At 37.3% G+C, this 17,229-nt stretch overlaps 1 protein-coding gene across 1 annotated transcript; it reads right to left on the bottom strand.

Moving 5' to 3' along the window:
• Nucleotides 1–1,592: 1,592 nt before the first annotated feature.
• On the bottom strand, nucleotides 1,593–16,797 carry LOC126970763 (uncharacterized). Its single transcript, XM_050816836.1, has 11 exons — nucleotides 16,496–16,797; nucleotides 15,363–15,544; nucleotides 14,058–14,136; nucleotides 11,615–11,845; nucleotides 7,157–7,296; nucleotides 6,476–6,602; nucleotides 5,467–5,575; nucleotides 4,884–5,000; nucleotides 3,794–3,911; nucleotides 2,807–2,866; nucleotides 1,593–1,605 (listed from the first exon to the last, which is right to left on the bottom strand). The coding sequence occupies exons 1-11, from the start codon at nucleotides 16,637–16,639 to the stop codon at nucleotides 1,593–1,595; spliced, it is 1,320 nt and encodes a 439-aa protein (XP_050672793.1). The 5' UTR covers nucleotides 16,640–16,797.
• Nucleotides 16,798–17,229: the final 432 nt, after the last annotated feature.

The raw sequence follows: 17,229 nt of genomic DNA on the forward strand, positions 1-17,229 counted from the left end.
CCCTCGGATATTACCCGTATTTATACCCTTCTCTATTTGTGTATGGGATTGGAAATAAACGGAGAGTGTCCGCAGATCCTAGCTCAAGTTAGTTTGTTGGTACCAAATCATATCTCCTGTGATACGGCTGGGGCGATGACGATGACGTCACAACGACGACATGCGGAGAACGCTCCTACTATTCGAGTCCTACGTCTGATCGGCGACTTGCTCACTCAGAGTGATACTGATTTATTTGCTGACAAATTTTAAGTGATTGTTAATGACGTGCATATTATTTGAGATGGTACTTGCACTTGGCATCCTATATTTGAATTATTTAATAATGTTGATAACGTTTTATTTTATTTCTTGACTTTTTGTATGATTTTATTATAGTTTTTTTTTTTTACCTTTAATTTAAAACGAAATGAATGGCGAATAAAGTTTTGAGAATGGTCGTGTCAGACATACATTCCACAATTATTTTAGGCTTGTGCTGTAAAGGAACGAGCTAGAAAGAGTAGGAGTTAGAGCAAGAGAGCATGTATAAAAGTTTAATATATATTCTTGATAATGTTATGTATGTACATGGGCTAGAAACTGCCATAACCATAATGTGATTTACTAACTCGGCTAAGTCTTTTGTCGGGCGATGTATATGCTTTTACAATAACATCCTAAAATAACAAATAATAGTATTTTCTTAATATTAAAGGTTAAGGTTTGAATAAGAGGTGCATTAAATAAAATTTTTAGTTATTTGATACTTTTCAGTTTTTGAAGTCTGTTTTTTTAAACGTAGTTTTCTTTTATTTTTTACCTTTTTGTGGTGAGTTAATAATAATATATAATCAACCTGAATGAATACTCTAAAAAAAGCCGTCACAGAAAACAATTATGTCATCCAGGTAGACGAAAATTTTTATATAAATGTTCATTAAATGAAAACTACTGGGCCAAACTATGTAAAATTTAATTTAAAGAATTACGTAAATCGGATTATAAATCTCAGAGTAATCGGTGTACATACATAAAAAAAATACCGATCGAATTGATAACCTCCTCCTTTTTGAAGTCGGTTAAAAAGAGAAGCCCGCTGCGTTTGTAGCGCCCGTTCTCAGGTCTGAGGCATACCTTTTGGAATGGGTGGTAGTTTTTGACTTCCAATAAGTGATTTCATATCCTATTTTGACTAAAAAAAATCAGTTTGAAGCTAGAGTAGGAAGCCAGGCATGCATTTCTTGTGTCAGAAGCAAGTCAGTTACCTGATGATGTGCCAACATCCTGCTGAGCGCGGCCTCCCACGGGGCCGACAGCGGCGCCAGGTGAAGACCACACCGACAAGACACCACTACTGCTTGCTGGGACGCTTCACTACCCATGGGGCCGTTCTGTAACCAATACAAACCATATTTTTTTAGGGTAATAAGTTTTTTTGCCGCGTTGGGCACTTTTTGGTAGAGGAAAATCTTGTGGGTTCGTGTCACCGAAATGCTCTTGACTGGCGCACGCGAATAATATATAATTAAATAAATATACATAGTTAAGACATTTTTGAATGGGTGAATCCCGTGAGTATCCCGTCACCGAAATACTTATAACAGTATATATCAACATATACAGCTGACATATAAGCAACATTAGTATATCTTATAAGTGAAATTAAATGAATTTAGGGAAAAGTATAATGTATGTATATAATTATGTGCATTGTAGAAATAGTGTTTTTGTTTGAGTGTCCCGGGTTCGAATCCCGGTATGTGCAAACATTAATATGATTCATATTGGATGATTGTTTCCGTGTAATGGATGTTTATTTGTATTTATGCATGTTTAAGTATGTATATTGTATAAAATATAGAAAGAATAGAGCGCAAAAAAAATAATGCTGGGAGAGTTTCTTGCGCCGCTTCTTCTCTCTCATAGCGCCATTTGTTTCCGAAGCGGTAGTAGTATCTAGTAGTTATTAGAAATGACATCAAAAAGAATTCTAAAGAAATCAATTTTGAGAAAATAAATGCCTATATTGTTGTCTTGTGCCCATAGTACAAGGCTTTGCCTAGTTTGGGGCTAAATAATTTGTGTAAAAGTATGTCAATATTATTATGATTATATTGTTGAATACAAGTTTTAAAAATAAGTTGAAATTAATAATTAACAAAATTCAAATTTTAATAGTAACAGTTCAAGTTTTCACTTCGGTCATCAATGTCTACAAAGTAAAAACAGTCTCTCATTGACATCCACAACACTCAGAAGGCTTTTGAGATCAAAATATGTCAATAAAATATTATTGTAATAATTTAATTGTTTAAATATGGACGAGCATGACACGTGGACCAGCCATCACCACACTCGTCCATACTTAAACAAATACTACATATAAAGGAATATACATAGTCCCAGCTCCAACGGTGTCGTAAGAAGTTACTAGGGGCATTTACCAGTGGGAGGCTTCTTTGCCCAGGATGCCGACTAGATTTTAGGTACCACAACAGCAACTTTTACTACCGTGAAGCAGAAAGGTGTTATCATTTTGTGTTTCAGTCTGAATGGCGCTGTAACTAGTGAATTTACTGGCCAAATGAACTTAATATCTCATGACTCAAGGTGACGAGCGCAATTGTAGTGGCGCTCAGAATTTTTGGTTTTTTCAATAATCCTGAGCGGCACTGCATTGTAATGGGCAGGGCGTACCAATTACAGTATCAGCTGAACGTCCTGCTCGTCTTATCCCTTATTGCCATAAAAAGATAATATTGCTCACCTGTGTCGTATACTGCAGTACACCATACAGGATATCTTCAAACGACTCCGGACTAACTTCCTGCAGTACCCGTTCCTGAGTTTCACCCATCTCGCACAAAGCACCGACAACTTGCAGCTGAAGCAATACGTACTTATTATCAACAAAAGTCTATTTTTAAGTAAGCTTTAAATATTTCGGCATTAGCAAGCGTCATGATCGCGGATCAAGACTCAAATAACGTAGCATTGAAGGGATGTTATACCCTTTCTAATTCACGCAATATTTAACGTGTTACAAAAACCCCGTAAAAATAATAATTAAATTTCAAAGCCAATAATTTTGTCAACCCTAGTTAGCTGTCATGTAAGGTGACCAGATTATTAAACAGTACCTATTTTGCCTAATAATTGTCTACTTTAATAGTTTTTCTATTTTTCATTCATAAATGTTTGCTACCTCGTGTTGCTACAAGGGTGTCATTATACCCAAGTACTGGCTTAAAAAAAAAAAAATTTAAATGGTAATGTGTAATGACAGAGTGTATCTCTCCGATTGCCCAACGGTTGCCGAGATGGAACAGTGTATTAGATCGGTTTTCGCATCAATAACACCGACGATGGTGCGAAATACCACACAAGCCATATCCCGACGAGTGAGATTGTGTATTGATCAAGGCAGAGCACTCTTTGAGCCGTTTCTGTAAATTTGACGTTTATTATGAAAAAGTAAGTGTTCGTTAGTTCTATGAATTAGGTAGAAAAGAAAGGTATATTCTGCGTAGTGTACTTCAGTGAAAATATTATATTTTTTTGGAACGAAGTTCCTTATTATTTTTTTGTGGTATGTTATACAGCGTTACTACGGCTCTTAAATAATATGAATGGACTCGTTATAAGGCCCCATGTAACCTACTTGCGGCTTTACGCATACTTTTGTAACATCCTGTATAATACGATTCCTCAAATTTACTCTGAAATGCATACGTTACAGCCTCCGTTCTTGACAGTCGAGAGCACACAATTAATTAATAAAAAGGAGTAGTATAATAATCAAAAGTTTTACCCATTGTAGTCCAGACTTTCCCGGTTCCAAAGCAGGAGGCACCAGAATTGTTGGCAAACCCTCGCACAGCAGCGACAACAACTCTGATGGTAGACGACCTTCCTCTGAAAGTCAACATCTTATATTTTAAATAATTAGGTACCCCACAATAAGACTTCTGTGTATTTTAGTTTTTCTTCTTAGTAGTCACTTGCGTAGCTTTTGTTAAGGGTAGGGCAGGCTTAGACACAACAAGAATATAATATCTAAGGTAAATGCGAATCTAGATTCAACCATTAATAGTAAAATTTTACAAAATTGTATTTACATTGGTTTTGTTCATTAACCTCTAAGAGCGCAGACTATTATTAGCAGTCTTACTATTTAGCAATTATATTCTAAATATCCCGAGCCTTGCTCGGATATTTAAGAAAGTACAAAACTTGAACAAAAGAAAAACTAATAGGACATCTGGATTCGAACCGATCACCCAATGTCCCATCTGAGCTATTATAGTCTTGTATAGTGGCGAAATTTACTTTTGTATTCTAATGTTTTTGTTGCTGTTTCTCATTAAAACTCGGATAAAACTACATTTTTTTAAATTGAACCCTAGATCGACGAATCGCCCCCGAAATCCCCTATATACTGAATTTTATGAAAATCTATATGTTCAAGAATAGCTCGTTAAAAGATATATATATATATATATATATATATATATATATATATATATATATATTTACTAGACTGCCCGACAGACGTTGTACTGTAGATAATAAAAAAAAATACTTTGTTATAGGAATTTGCCAATAATATTTCAAAACATCAAGAATTATTTCGTGCTCCCTGTTGTTACAATGAAATTGTTTCAAAGCGGAACTGTCAAACCGTGCGTCACTAAATTCTGTCATAGAAAATATGTCCATGCAAAACAAATATTGAAAATAAAAATAATTATAGGTCCCAATCCGAAACAAAAACTATCCTATCTCTCAAGTTGAACCAAACTGCACTCCATGGAGTAATCTCCATTAAAATCCGTTCATTAGTTTAGGAGTCCATCACGGACAAACAACGTGTCAAGTAATTTATATATATTAAGATATACCTTTATAATGCAAAACAATTGCGGCAAACAACTCCAGCGCTTCCGGGAGACAGATGCGGCTCGCCCTCGTACACAGAGCCACCATCGCGGCGTGCTCGCTCCGTAACGAATACAAATCTGTATGTAAAACATACAAATAATCAAACTGACATCTGTTATAGAATGATGCAGCGCATTTTATCCACACCCATACTTTAAATCCTCTATTAAAGATTCTAAAACAGTTAGTTTATTGCCAACATTAAAACACCCAATGTACTAATAACCATTACATCATCCTAACGAGTGTTGTAATGAAATTCAGTACAACATTACATCATCCGTTTTCATTGCAACACTCGTTTGGATGGTGTAATGTTTACTAGGACTGCCTTTTTTTAAGTTAGCGGTAAGCTAACTATTTCAGATAGAGTGGCGATTACTATGTATTGGCTCGTTTTTGGTAGCAGTTATCAATCCTGTGTAAATGAAAGGTCTAGGCCCCGACAAAGCCACACCATGTTTATTGATAACTTAAAATGTTTAAAATACCCATAAGCTACTACGACTACCCTGCCTCGGCCTGGTAAACAACAGTACAAACCTAAGCTCATAAGAACTGTGAGAAACTTCAAGAGATTCCGGAGGCAGCTGGAGGTAGTCTCTGCTTCGGCCATGTCATTGGATGCTATTGTACACAACATTTCTATATCCTGCAATATGATATATATGTTCAATTAATTATAGGGTTTATTGTAAAAAAAGAACAGAACTTTGTACTGACAATCGAAAGTGCGTCATGCGTACAAGTATGCGGACGGAAAAGTAGTAAGAAAATCTATTTCTGGTGTGGTACAGCCAGCAGAAAAGTTATATGAAAATCAATTACTAACATATTTTTCATTTCTCTTTATGTTTCACCAAATATTATGACGGTATGTGTACCATCGACAAAATTGATTCACGACTAACACTAAGAATACGTGTTCCGAACAATTTATGACACTGAGGTGGAAATGAGAACCTGAATCGTTACAATATAAGACGATATACGATTAAGACTGACACGACCTCTGAGCGACCATGAGCCTCCTCACTAGGCCCATAGTTACCGACCAAGTCTGCGTTCCAATCTTATAAATATATATATGGACGTCTGTTGTAACTGTACTCCTCCTTAACGGCTGGACCGATTTTGATGATTTTTTGTGTGTTCCAGTGAATTTGAGATTGGTTTATATTCTCAATTCCGTCCATATAATGTAATTCTCCTGCTCATATGTATGTTAGTGAACTCCTCCTAACGGCTGGACCGATTTGTCAAATTTAAGACGTGTGTGCAGGACAACGTCTGTCGGGTACACTAGTATTGTATAGTTTTGTTAAAGTTAGTATATGTTTGGCCAGGGGGCCATCTAGTTCGCTTTATTTATATATAATAAAAGAAAATGATTATTTCTAATAAAAATTTTTTTAAGCATTCTTTATCACATATAACATACAGTACTGGCACAATGTTTGTATTATAAAGTACTTATAGAAAATATTTTTAAGTTAAGATTGCATTTTAATCGAAATAATTTATTAGTGCCATATTAATATTTATTTAATACCTGCAAGGATTCCTTGAGCGCTGTAGCAAAATGAGGGTAGGTCATCACATAGTTCCGGTGGTTCTCGTCAGAGCAAAGGTCGTTTAAGAATGTGTACGCGTGAAGCAATTGTGTTTCATCCTTATCCCTGTAATAATGTATAACATAGTAATAAAAAAAAACCAACTACAAAACAAAAGATGGGGTAAATATATGACTGGTAGTCAGGGGAGTCCATTGGTTTTGTAGCAAGGCACAGCTGTAGAAACAAGTACCTAATAATACAATAGTTAGAAGTATAGGTATTGCACACATCTAATATATAAAATTCTCGTGTTGCGGTGTTTGTAGTTAAACTCCTCCGAAACGGCTTGACCGATTCTCATGAAATGTTTTGTGCATATTGGGTAGGTCTGAGAATCGGACATCTATTTTTCATCCCCCAATGTAAGACCCGTGTACAATAAACATCTATTTTTCTATCAAGATTTTTATATTATTCTGTTACATTCACAGATCCGCAATAGGGTTGCAAGATGGCAATGGATTTTTTATTTATTACTTTATATCACAATACAACGTTTGCTGGGTCAGCTAGTAACGCTATAATAATAATATAATAAGATGTTGATTATGATTTGCTCTCTCCATATCAATTTTGTGGTTTTATTTCCAAAATGCAAAAAAAAAATATTACTATACATGATTGCTTTGTGCAGTGTCCTCATAGTACAGCACAGATAGCTGTGTACTTCACTCTGGCGGGTCGACCCCGAGCCTCGCGTTGATTTGGACAAACAGACCAGTAGCCGACACACTTCCACACCGCCATAACCACCGTCCTGAAAATAGAAATGTTTCACATTCATAATAGATAGTTCCAAAGAGTGCCAGTTATATGGGTAGGTACATGAGTCTTTTTATCTAGACCGGCTCCACATACAACGAATTTGGTGGAAAATAGCTATGGAGTAAAAGAGAAAGAGTGTGTGGCGCGGCGAGTATAAGATAGAGAGAGGGTATTTCCGTTGTTCGTTGCCGTTGTTCGTTGTATGTGTCCTCACATAGGCGAGCCATAAAGGCGCAATCGCGAAGCGACCGACACGCGACGTCGTGCGATGCAGTACGACGCGGCGGCACAAGGTGCGTACAAATTACGCGCGGCAGCCACGCGAGCCCATGCTATACCCCAGTTGACGTTTAATTATTTGCCGCGCGAGCCAATGTGTTGATATTTTTAATTTAGTAGAACGCGATCGCCAAACCAGTTTGAAAAGCCCGCGGCAGCTAGACAGACCAGTTCATTCTCTAAAAATAACTTTAAAACACATGGAGACTCCTACCAGCCCGCAATACCTTTTATGAGTATCAAAGAAATCAATTTTGTTGTTAACTGTCCATTTTTACGTATTCGCCGCGCGATTAAATTCACCAAAACTGTAACCGTCCCAAATGCGTGCAAGCGAAAGACAAACGCTCCTTTGATACGGTCTCAAAAACAGACAGCGAGCGGAACTCCGCACGGCACGTTCGATCGTGGCATTGCTCGCGTCGGGCGTAATTTGTACGCACCTTTAGTGTTGCGTGCGCGCACGTAGTGCCTATGTCATGGATGGACTGTGGCAAATATCAACCAACGTCGCAGACCACCAGCGACCCGCCGCGTTTGGCACTACAAGTCAGCAGATTGGGATAGGATGCGTTCCTTTTTTGCATCCTACCCTTGGGGCAGGGTTTGTTTCCCTTCGGATGATCGTAGTGCCTGCGCCGTTGCAGTAGCCGATGTGATACTGCAGGGCATGGATATTTTTATACCAAGCTCTGTAGTACCGATCGGTGGCAGATCACAGCCCTGGTTCGATGCGTCAGTTAAAGCAGCATCTGACTGCAAAAAACAGGCATATCGAACTTGGGTTGCGGCGCTGGGCTCAAAGGATCCGAACTGCAAAGTTCTGAAGAGGAAATATAACCGTGCCTCCAGATTTTTTAAGCGGCAAATCGCCCGTGCGAAATCGAAGCACGTCGTCAAAATTGGCGAGCAGCTTTCCAGTTACCCGACCGGAACACGCAAGTTCTGGTCGTTGTCGAAAGCTGCTCTTGGTAACTTCAACTAGCCGTCCATGCCGCCGTTGCACATGAGGAATGACACCCTGGCCCATACGGCAAAAGAGAAAGCCGATCTCCTGTTTTTTGCCTCCAACTCGACTCTTGACGACAACGGAAAAACACCGCCGACCATCCCGCGGTGTCAGAGCTCCATGCCTGAAGTACAGTTCCGACAGAAAACTCTTAGGCGAGCTCTGTTTTCGTTGGACGTCAGTAAGTCGAGCGGGCCGGATGGCATTTCTCCAATAGTGCTTAGAACGTGTGCCCCTGAGTTGACGCTGGTGCTAACGCGTTTATTCCGGCACTCTTATTCAAAAGGCGTAGTCCCTGATTCATGGAAGTCAGCCCTTGTCCATCCGATCCCAAAAAAAGGAGACAGTTCGGATCCGGCAAACTACAGGCCTATTGCTATTACCTCCCTACTCTCCAAAATCATGGAGAGCATAATTAACCGCCAGCTCTTGGTATACCTTGAGGGTCATCAGTTGATCAACGACCGGCAGTACGGCTTTCGCCATGGTCGGTCGACTGGCGATCTTCTGGTATACCTAACACATAGATGGGCGGCGGCTATTGAAAGCAAGGGGGAAGGCCTGGCAGTTGGTCTGGATATAGCGAAGGCCTTTGATCGTGTATGGCACAAGGCGCTCCTCGCAAAACTTCCATCATTTGGGCTTCCCGAGAGCTTATGCAAGTGGACCTCCAGCTTCCGCACTGGGCGCAGCATACAGGTCGTTATCGACGGTTATTGCTCGAATCCCAAGCCCGTGAACGCTGGAGTGCCCCAAGGCTGTGTGCTATCTCCCACGCTGTTTCTTCTGCATATCAATGATATGTTGGACACCGCCAACATGCATTGCTATGCAGACGACAGCACTGGTGATGCCGTATACACGGGCCATGCAGGTCTCTCTCGGGATAACGTCGACCAGTGCCGGGAGAAACTTGTGTCTTCTATCGAGTCCTCTCTCGAGAAGGTCGCGGAATGGGGTAAGTTGAACCTTGTCCAATTTAACCCCCTGAAGACTCAAGTATGCGCGTTTACCACTAAAAAAACCCCATTTGCCGTATCACCGCTCTTCGAGAACACTTCCCTTAAAGCCTCGCCTAGTATCGGAATACTGGGTCTCGAAATTTCGAGCAATTGCCAATTCCGTGGCCATCTGGAGGGCAAAGCCAAACTGGCTTCGAAGAAACTGGGCGTCATAAATAGAGTACGGCAATACTTCAAGCCGGCCCACATTCTAGCGCTCTACAAAGCGCAGGTCCGGCTTCACATGGAGTATTGCTGTCATCTCTGGTCTGGCGCACCCCAGTATCAGCTCGATCCATTTGACCGCGTGCAACGCAGAGCAGCTCGAATTGTCGGGGACCCAGTACTCTGTGAAAGGCTGGATCACTTGGCGTTGCGTAGAGACGTCGCTTCATTGTGTGTCTTCTACCGCATTTATCACGGGGAGTGTTCCGAAGAGCTGTTCAACCTGATTCCTGCCGCCGAATTTCACCTTCGCACGACACGCCACAAGTTACGATATCATCCCCACCATCTGTATGTGTGGCGGTCCTCCACAGTGTGGTTTTCAAGGAGCTTTCTTCCTCGTACCACGAAGCTGTGGAATGAGCTTCCTTGTGCGGTGTTTCCGGGACGATACGACATGGGTACCTTCAAGAAAAGCGCGTACACCTTCCTTAAAGGCCGGCAACGCTCTTGTGATTCCTCTGGTGTTGCAGGAGAGTGTGGGCGGCGGTGATCACTTAACACCAGGTGACCCGTACGCTCGTTTGTCCTCCTATTCCATAAAAAAAAAAAAGAAATACGTTCTTGAGAAATACGTTACGAATCCTCCGACAATAACCGAACCTACTCGCCACACTTGGCCCAAAGCCAATAAGATTATTTTCTCGATAAAGACCGCTTTTTTTTAGATAAATATGAATACTACGATTAAACAACAATGTTTTCATATAACCTTCACAGAAAGTGCAAATTTCAACGCCTGTTGAGACACCCGTAACTAGTAAATTTCAAACCAATGCGACTTTTGACGAGCAGAAAGCCATTGGCATTTTAATCACCAAAAAACTAACAGAAATTATAATTCAACTACGAAAATAAATAAGAAATACAATTTTAATACAGGTACAGTAATTACAAATGCACCACATCATTATAACTCCAAATTGGGATTTATTAACTAGCTAGTGGGAGGCTCCATTGCACAGGACGCCGGCTGGATTATGTGTACCACAATGGCGCCTCTTTCTGTCGTGAATCAGTAATGTTTAAAAGCATTATTGTGTTTCGGTCTGAAGGGCGCCGCGCGAAACTAATCTCCATACATGAAAACTCGCAAATTCACGAAACACTATTTCAGACTCAAGCCTCAGTTCGCTCAGGCAGGCAACTTGACATGATGAAATTGTCTTATTTCAACGCTAGTCACACAACATACTAATTAGCTTACCATAATAAATATTTAAGCTCTTCAGTACGAAACGCCAATTTCATAGTTTAAACCCTAATATTAATTCGTTTAACTAGGCTAGGTGCTAGCCGCTGTGACGTCATAGTATAACACTATGTCATAGCGGTGCACGATATTATGAAGTAACGTGAGCATTTCACGACGTATGCAATATTTAAATAATGCCGAAATCAAAATTATGGTAGCTGAAGAGCTACTGAGCTAGAGGTCCCAGGATCGAATCTCAGTAGGTGCAAAGATTTATATGATGAATATGAATGTTTGTTTCTGAGTCATGAATGTTTATAAGTATTAATGTATGTTTAACTAAGTATATTGTATTAGATATATTGTTGTCTTGTACTGTGTTCAGGCTATGTCTAGTTTGGGGCAAAATAATTTGTGTAAAAGTGTGTCAATATTTATTATTCAACAGACACCACAACACAGTATTTTTGTGCATATTTATTTTGAATTGGAAAAAAGTGTGGAGACACTACTGTGACTAACATAACCAAATTATTAACAAGTGATGCTTCTATGATTTATAGCACCAAGGGCAGGCAATGTTTGACAATAGTATACATACCTTTAAACTGATCAAGTGCATAACAAAATCCTTCATATCCACAGTTCGCATTAATGCATAAAATGCTGGTAGGTTCCCGTTGCATACATTCACCAGGACTGTGAGAGACTTGTGTCCTATCACCCGGTGCTGAGGCTCGGTCATAGGAGACAGTATCCATGTTGTTAAGGTTTTCATCAGCTCCGAGAGGTATGACTCTTGCCAGCTAATTTTGATTCCATATGAGATATCCTGCAGAAATATTTAAAATTACTAAAGACCATCTAGGATTTAGTTGTCAAGGAAGTCACTCACGTAATGGGTTTTAAATGCCTCAAATAAAATGACATATTATTATTATTATTAGAGTTACTACACAGCCATGTTATCTCTGGACCTGTTGCGACAGTACAGTTTGCAGTTTCATTACCGTTACGTACACGTCGTGCTATCACTGCACTGTTTTTTAAGTTTTGATTTTTACGTGTTGACTTTTGTTGTTAGTCCTGTCGTTTCTGTGTTGCTATAATAGTACTGCCATTAAAATATGTACTTTTTTACTTAACCCAGATTATTTCACTGATTTTTCATCATAATAATAATCAGCGTGTACATAACACCTTAACATCAATCAATAATACAGAAAAAAAATTCATTGTTTATCTATAGTACATACTAGCTGACCAGACAGACGTTGTTCTGTACATAATAAATAAAATACCGTTTTTGATGAATTTGTCAATAATTTTTCATTGTAACATAATAATATGCTCCTTGTTGCTATAATGAAATTGTTTCACAGCAGAACTGTCAAACCGCGCGTCAAAAATACTCTCACAGAAAATATGTCCAAACAAAACAAATATTGGAAATCGAAATAAAAACTATCCTATCTCTTAAGTTGGACTAAACTGCACTCCATGAAGTAATCCCCATTGAAATCCGTTTATTAGTTTAGGAGTCCATTGAGGACATACATAAATAAAATTAGAGTGCCTGTTTTTAATATTGAAATAACCGTTTTTTACTACATGTACATGAATATATATGCGGTACATATACCAAAATAACATTTTTTACAATTTTTATCTGTCTGTTTGTTCCGGCTAATCTCTGAAATGGCTGGACCGATTTTGACGGGACTCTTATTTGCAGGTAGCTGATGTAATAAGGAGTAACTTATGCTTCGTTTATTTTAGAAAAGATCTTTTATTTAAGAAAAATAAAGTAATGTTGCAATGCCCAAGAAACGGTCTAACCCTTAAAATAATTGATATGGCAAAACAATGTTTGCCGGGTCAGATAGTTTATTAATAATATCCTAGTGATGATTGTATTGAACACCGTAACAAAGATACAATGACGTCATCGACGTTAGGTCCAGAGATAATGTGGATAGTACAAATGTAACCTAAATAGGGTATGTTCCGACATGCACTGCGACCACTGTACAGTGTGACGTCAATTAAGTATGCTGTGAAGGCGTTCCTTTTTAGCAAGTTATACTGGTTACTATTTAAAACGGAACGCAATCCCGTATACTGTCAATCAAATTTTTTGACGGAGCATTCAAATGAGTGTATTAAAGTGTATTGGAGTACTGTCAAACTAAAAATATTTGGGATTAAACTGTAGGTATTGTTTATAAAACGTTAGGCACTCTGAGTGATTTTGACTGATCACGTGATCAAAGTACTGCGAGTACCTTACCTCGAAAACGCCAGTGCTCACAGTAGAATATGGCGGCGATTTATGACGTCATATATTTCCCTAGGGTACTCCGGCAGTATACTGGCAGTCCATAACGGAACGAATTTTTCTACAGTGATAGCACTGTGCAGTGCTCGCAGTGCATATCGGAACATACCCTTAGTTAATGGAACAAACTTATGCAGCGTTCCAAGTTCGATAAAACAATGCTTACCATCAAAAAACCGGTTTTCAATACAGTTATTAAACATGGCGTGGTTTCAGACACTATAACAATGATTCGAAAATTAAACATTTCGCATGGCACCTTCTTTTTAAGCGGTCGTGACTATTTACGAGGTCGATTATTACTTTTGTATTTAGTTTTAAATGTATAAGTCATTTTAAAAAGTTACAAAACAAGGAGTTTTCATACATAAAATAAAATCAAATAGAAAAATTTACTATGAGGAATAATGAATGGGTCCATAGGTCTAAGAGTTGAATTCTCAAAATTGACGATCAATGAATAGACTGAATTATTAACGATTTCTGCATAGGGAGCCGCGTGAGTAATTGCACAAACTGAGTTTTGTTTTTTTTATGCAACTGTGGTTCCACTATACAAGGTGTATGTGTGGTTGGGGAAAACAAAATGGCATAAGACAGAGGTGTCCAAATTTCTCGTTTTGTGATACCAATATACACCTCAATATATATTTCAGGATTTTTAACATCCTGTAGATATTATTTATAATTACTTAACTAAGGTTACCTGCATAACAGAAAGTATTTTGATTTTCTTTTCATTTGATATTGCATCACTCAGTAGACGAGATAGCACTGGCAAAAATCTGAAACACAATGCAATAATTATACTTATTTTTATTTTTATTTGTTTAAAAGCAATTCAAAAGCCTCATAAATAGAATTGAGCTTGCACTGTTAGGGCTTCAAATGTTAACATTAATTGAGCTATCCATAAAAATCATTTCCAATGTTATGGTTGCCAAATTCAACAAAAGGAATTTCAAAAATAATAGTTTTAAAAAAACTAAAAAACACACTATATAAAATTCAACTAAAAAATAAATTTTGACAAATTTAAATTGAAAATAGTGTAAAAAAATATATTTCATTATAAACAAAAGTGTGGGATGTAGAAGAATTATTATTTTAATAATATCTTAAAAAGCACCCCACACTTTTTTTTAAATAGAAATATATTTTTTTATAATAATTCTTCTACACCCCACGCTTTTGTTTATAATGAAATATATTTTTTTACACTATTTTCAATTTAAATTTATTAAAATTTATTTTCTATTTTTTAGTTGAATTTTATAGTGTGAAAGTGTGTATTTTAGTTTTTTTAAGACTATTATTTATTTTAAATTTTTTAGATTGAATGTAGGGATTTTAATATCTGCGAATAAAAATATTTTAGTTAATTGGAAGATCACTTAATTCAGCGCCATCTATTCGCTTCTAAACAAATTAGATACTATAATTTTGTTGAACTGTCTTGACATGTCGCGCGGTTGCTTTGTAGTTTACAATAAATTACTAGATGGTGCTTATTAGTGATTTATTTATTATAAAATTATATAAATTGGCAAAAATCTTATTATGCATATTGAATAATGGAATAATCTTGTCAAATTAGTGTAATGTCATCGGTCCTCGATAAATCTACAAAGTTTGAATGAAATCTAGCCATTTAAAGTGGGTCAAAATCGCGCCCAAAGAAGTCAGTTACAAACATACAGGTGAAGCTAATAAAAAGCGTGTAACAATGGGGATGATTACTTAATCGAGATTAGAATAATTTGTCCTAGTGTATTAAAGTACCAGCTGCGAAGCTGGGAAAACTTTGTGTTAACCTGTTATTACCTGTCTCTGTCACTCTCACGGAAATATATGAATGTTTCTTGCTCATACAGAGGCAATGCCCCCCTAATACAATGTGACTTTTATGTATCAAAAAATTTAACCAGTTAAGTGGGAGACAATTTTTGGTTGCAGTAACATAAAATTCATAGTTATTGGTCTTATTTGAAGCTATTAAGTTATTACTCACTTATATGTATGTGTAAGTGCATGCCTAGTGTTGGGTTCAATACTCGCTCTTGACAATACTGCAACTCCGCCCCAGTGTGGTCCTCTGGCATCACACATCACACGCCACAGGGCACTGAAGAATGCACACACTTCTGACCGTCCAGGGGAGAATATTGATAAGTCACATGATGAAGCTATCAACTGAAATATATATTAACAATAATAATATATATGCTTTTTAAGTTATACTTCTCATTGCCCATGAGCAAAAAATTTTTAAGAGTGAGTTATCAACTATAATGAAAAAAGAATATAATGAATTTTGTCTTAAAATCTCTGTCATGTAGTGTGAAGTGATTTATATGCAGCAAGATATTTTTGGTATTAATATAATATTGAGAATTACAAAAAAAATTAAAATATGTTTTTAATTATTAAATGTGGTGTAAATTAATATCAAAGAAAGAAATAAAGAAAAACATTTATTCAAATACACACACACATAAAAATAAAGCAAATGAAAAATATTTAAAAAAAAATGTGTGTTTCAAAAGATAGCCACTCAGCATGTGTTCCAACACAAATTTGTTGCAACCCTGTTTTCCCTTTAAATAGCGAATTCCGAGACAGCAAAATATAGACAGGATATGTTGATAACTGGCAGTGCCCATTTTATAAGTTTCAGCACATCTGGCAGGGACTTGGCGTAGCAATTTTCTCTAGAAGATGCTTTTTAGAAAAACTGTAACTAAACAGCTTCTTTGTATGAGACCTATACACATACTTTTTTAATCTCCATAAAATACACTATTTGATTCTAGACATACATTATGTTTAAGGTGTAACAATTCAAATCAAACAAACAGTTAAAGATTTTTTTCAATTGTCTGTATGAATACTTACAGAATTTAAGGTCGCTCTGAGAAGTCTGTAAAAGTCCTTGGAAGGGTCTGCAATTTTGGGAGTAGGGATGGTTAGAGAAACTGACCCGAACGCTAAATGAACCCAATTAAGGAGTTTAATTGCGGAAAAAGAAGCCCCCACACACCCACATACCAGCGATTCATGAAATAATACCAAAGAACGGGAACCTTAACCGTCGGAACGGGAACCGTCAACATAATTATTGAGTATATTGCTGAATGCACTCACCCCCAAGTATCTGGTCATTAAATTAATAGCAGATTCACTGTGAGTTGCTTCAAATTCTCTTGCTGCATTCACAAAAGCTTTTAAATTTGCAAACTTCGCTCCATCCGTTACATTATTATTCCAAGTCTCACTGTCAACTTCCATTGTAATTCACCATAAAACTCTAATAAACAGTATTAACACGTGCGAATAGAAATGCTGATTATTGTGGCACAAGCCATCGAAAAATATTAATTAATAAAGTATATAATAAAGCCTCATCTCCCCGAACCCGAAGTCGAATTTTGTAATTTCAAGTTTCAACTGTTTTAAATTGAGGCTTTGTTTGAAATTTCAATAACAAAAGCTGTGATTGGTCCCATCGAAATTTTGACGTAGGGTTACAATTGGTGAAAAGCTACATACTAAGACAATAATCAATCACAGAGATGTAACTTATGTTGAGCTGTATAGCACTAGCATGGCTTGACTTTTATAACCTACGCGATAGGCAATGTACTCAAAAGAGATTTAGCATATTTCGCCTAGTCTCTCTTGAAATGCAAAGCCGTAGCAATGGGAAATCAGATGAAGATGGGAATTTGTCATTTCACATGTTAGTGTTTTCAGCTAGTTTTATGTATATGGTTACCATATTTAAATGAATAAGCTCATATTATAGCCATTTTTAGAAAAATATGCTAAATATTGGTTTCATAGTGTTGTGCAGTCAAATTTTCATATCGATACGATGA

The sequence above is a fragment of the Leptidea sinapis genome, chromosome 22 (assembly GCF_905404315.1).
Source record: "Leptidea sinapis chromosome 22, ilLepSina1.1, whole genome shotgun sequence".
Classification (NCBI taxonomy): Eukaryota; Metazoa; Arthropoda; class Insecta; order Lepidoptera; family Pieridae; genus Leptidea; species Leptidea sinapis.

Excerpts from the sequence above, each read along its gene's own strand:
- LOC126970763 (XM_050816836.1), bottom strand. The coding sequence starts at position 16,639 with ATGGAAGTTGACAGTGAGACTTGGAATAATAATGTAACGGATGGAGCG. Across the intron at positions 7,297-11,614 it reads TGCACTTGATCAGTTTAAAG|GACGGTGGTTATGGCGGTGT; the intron begins GTATGTATACTA and ends TTCTATTTTCAG. Across the intron at positions 5,001-5,466 it reads CACAGTTCTTATGAGCTTAG|ATTTGTATTCGTTACGGAGC; the intron begins GTTTGTACTGTT and ends TTTTACATACAG.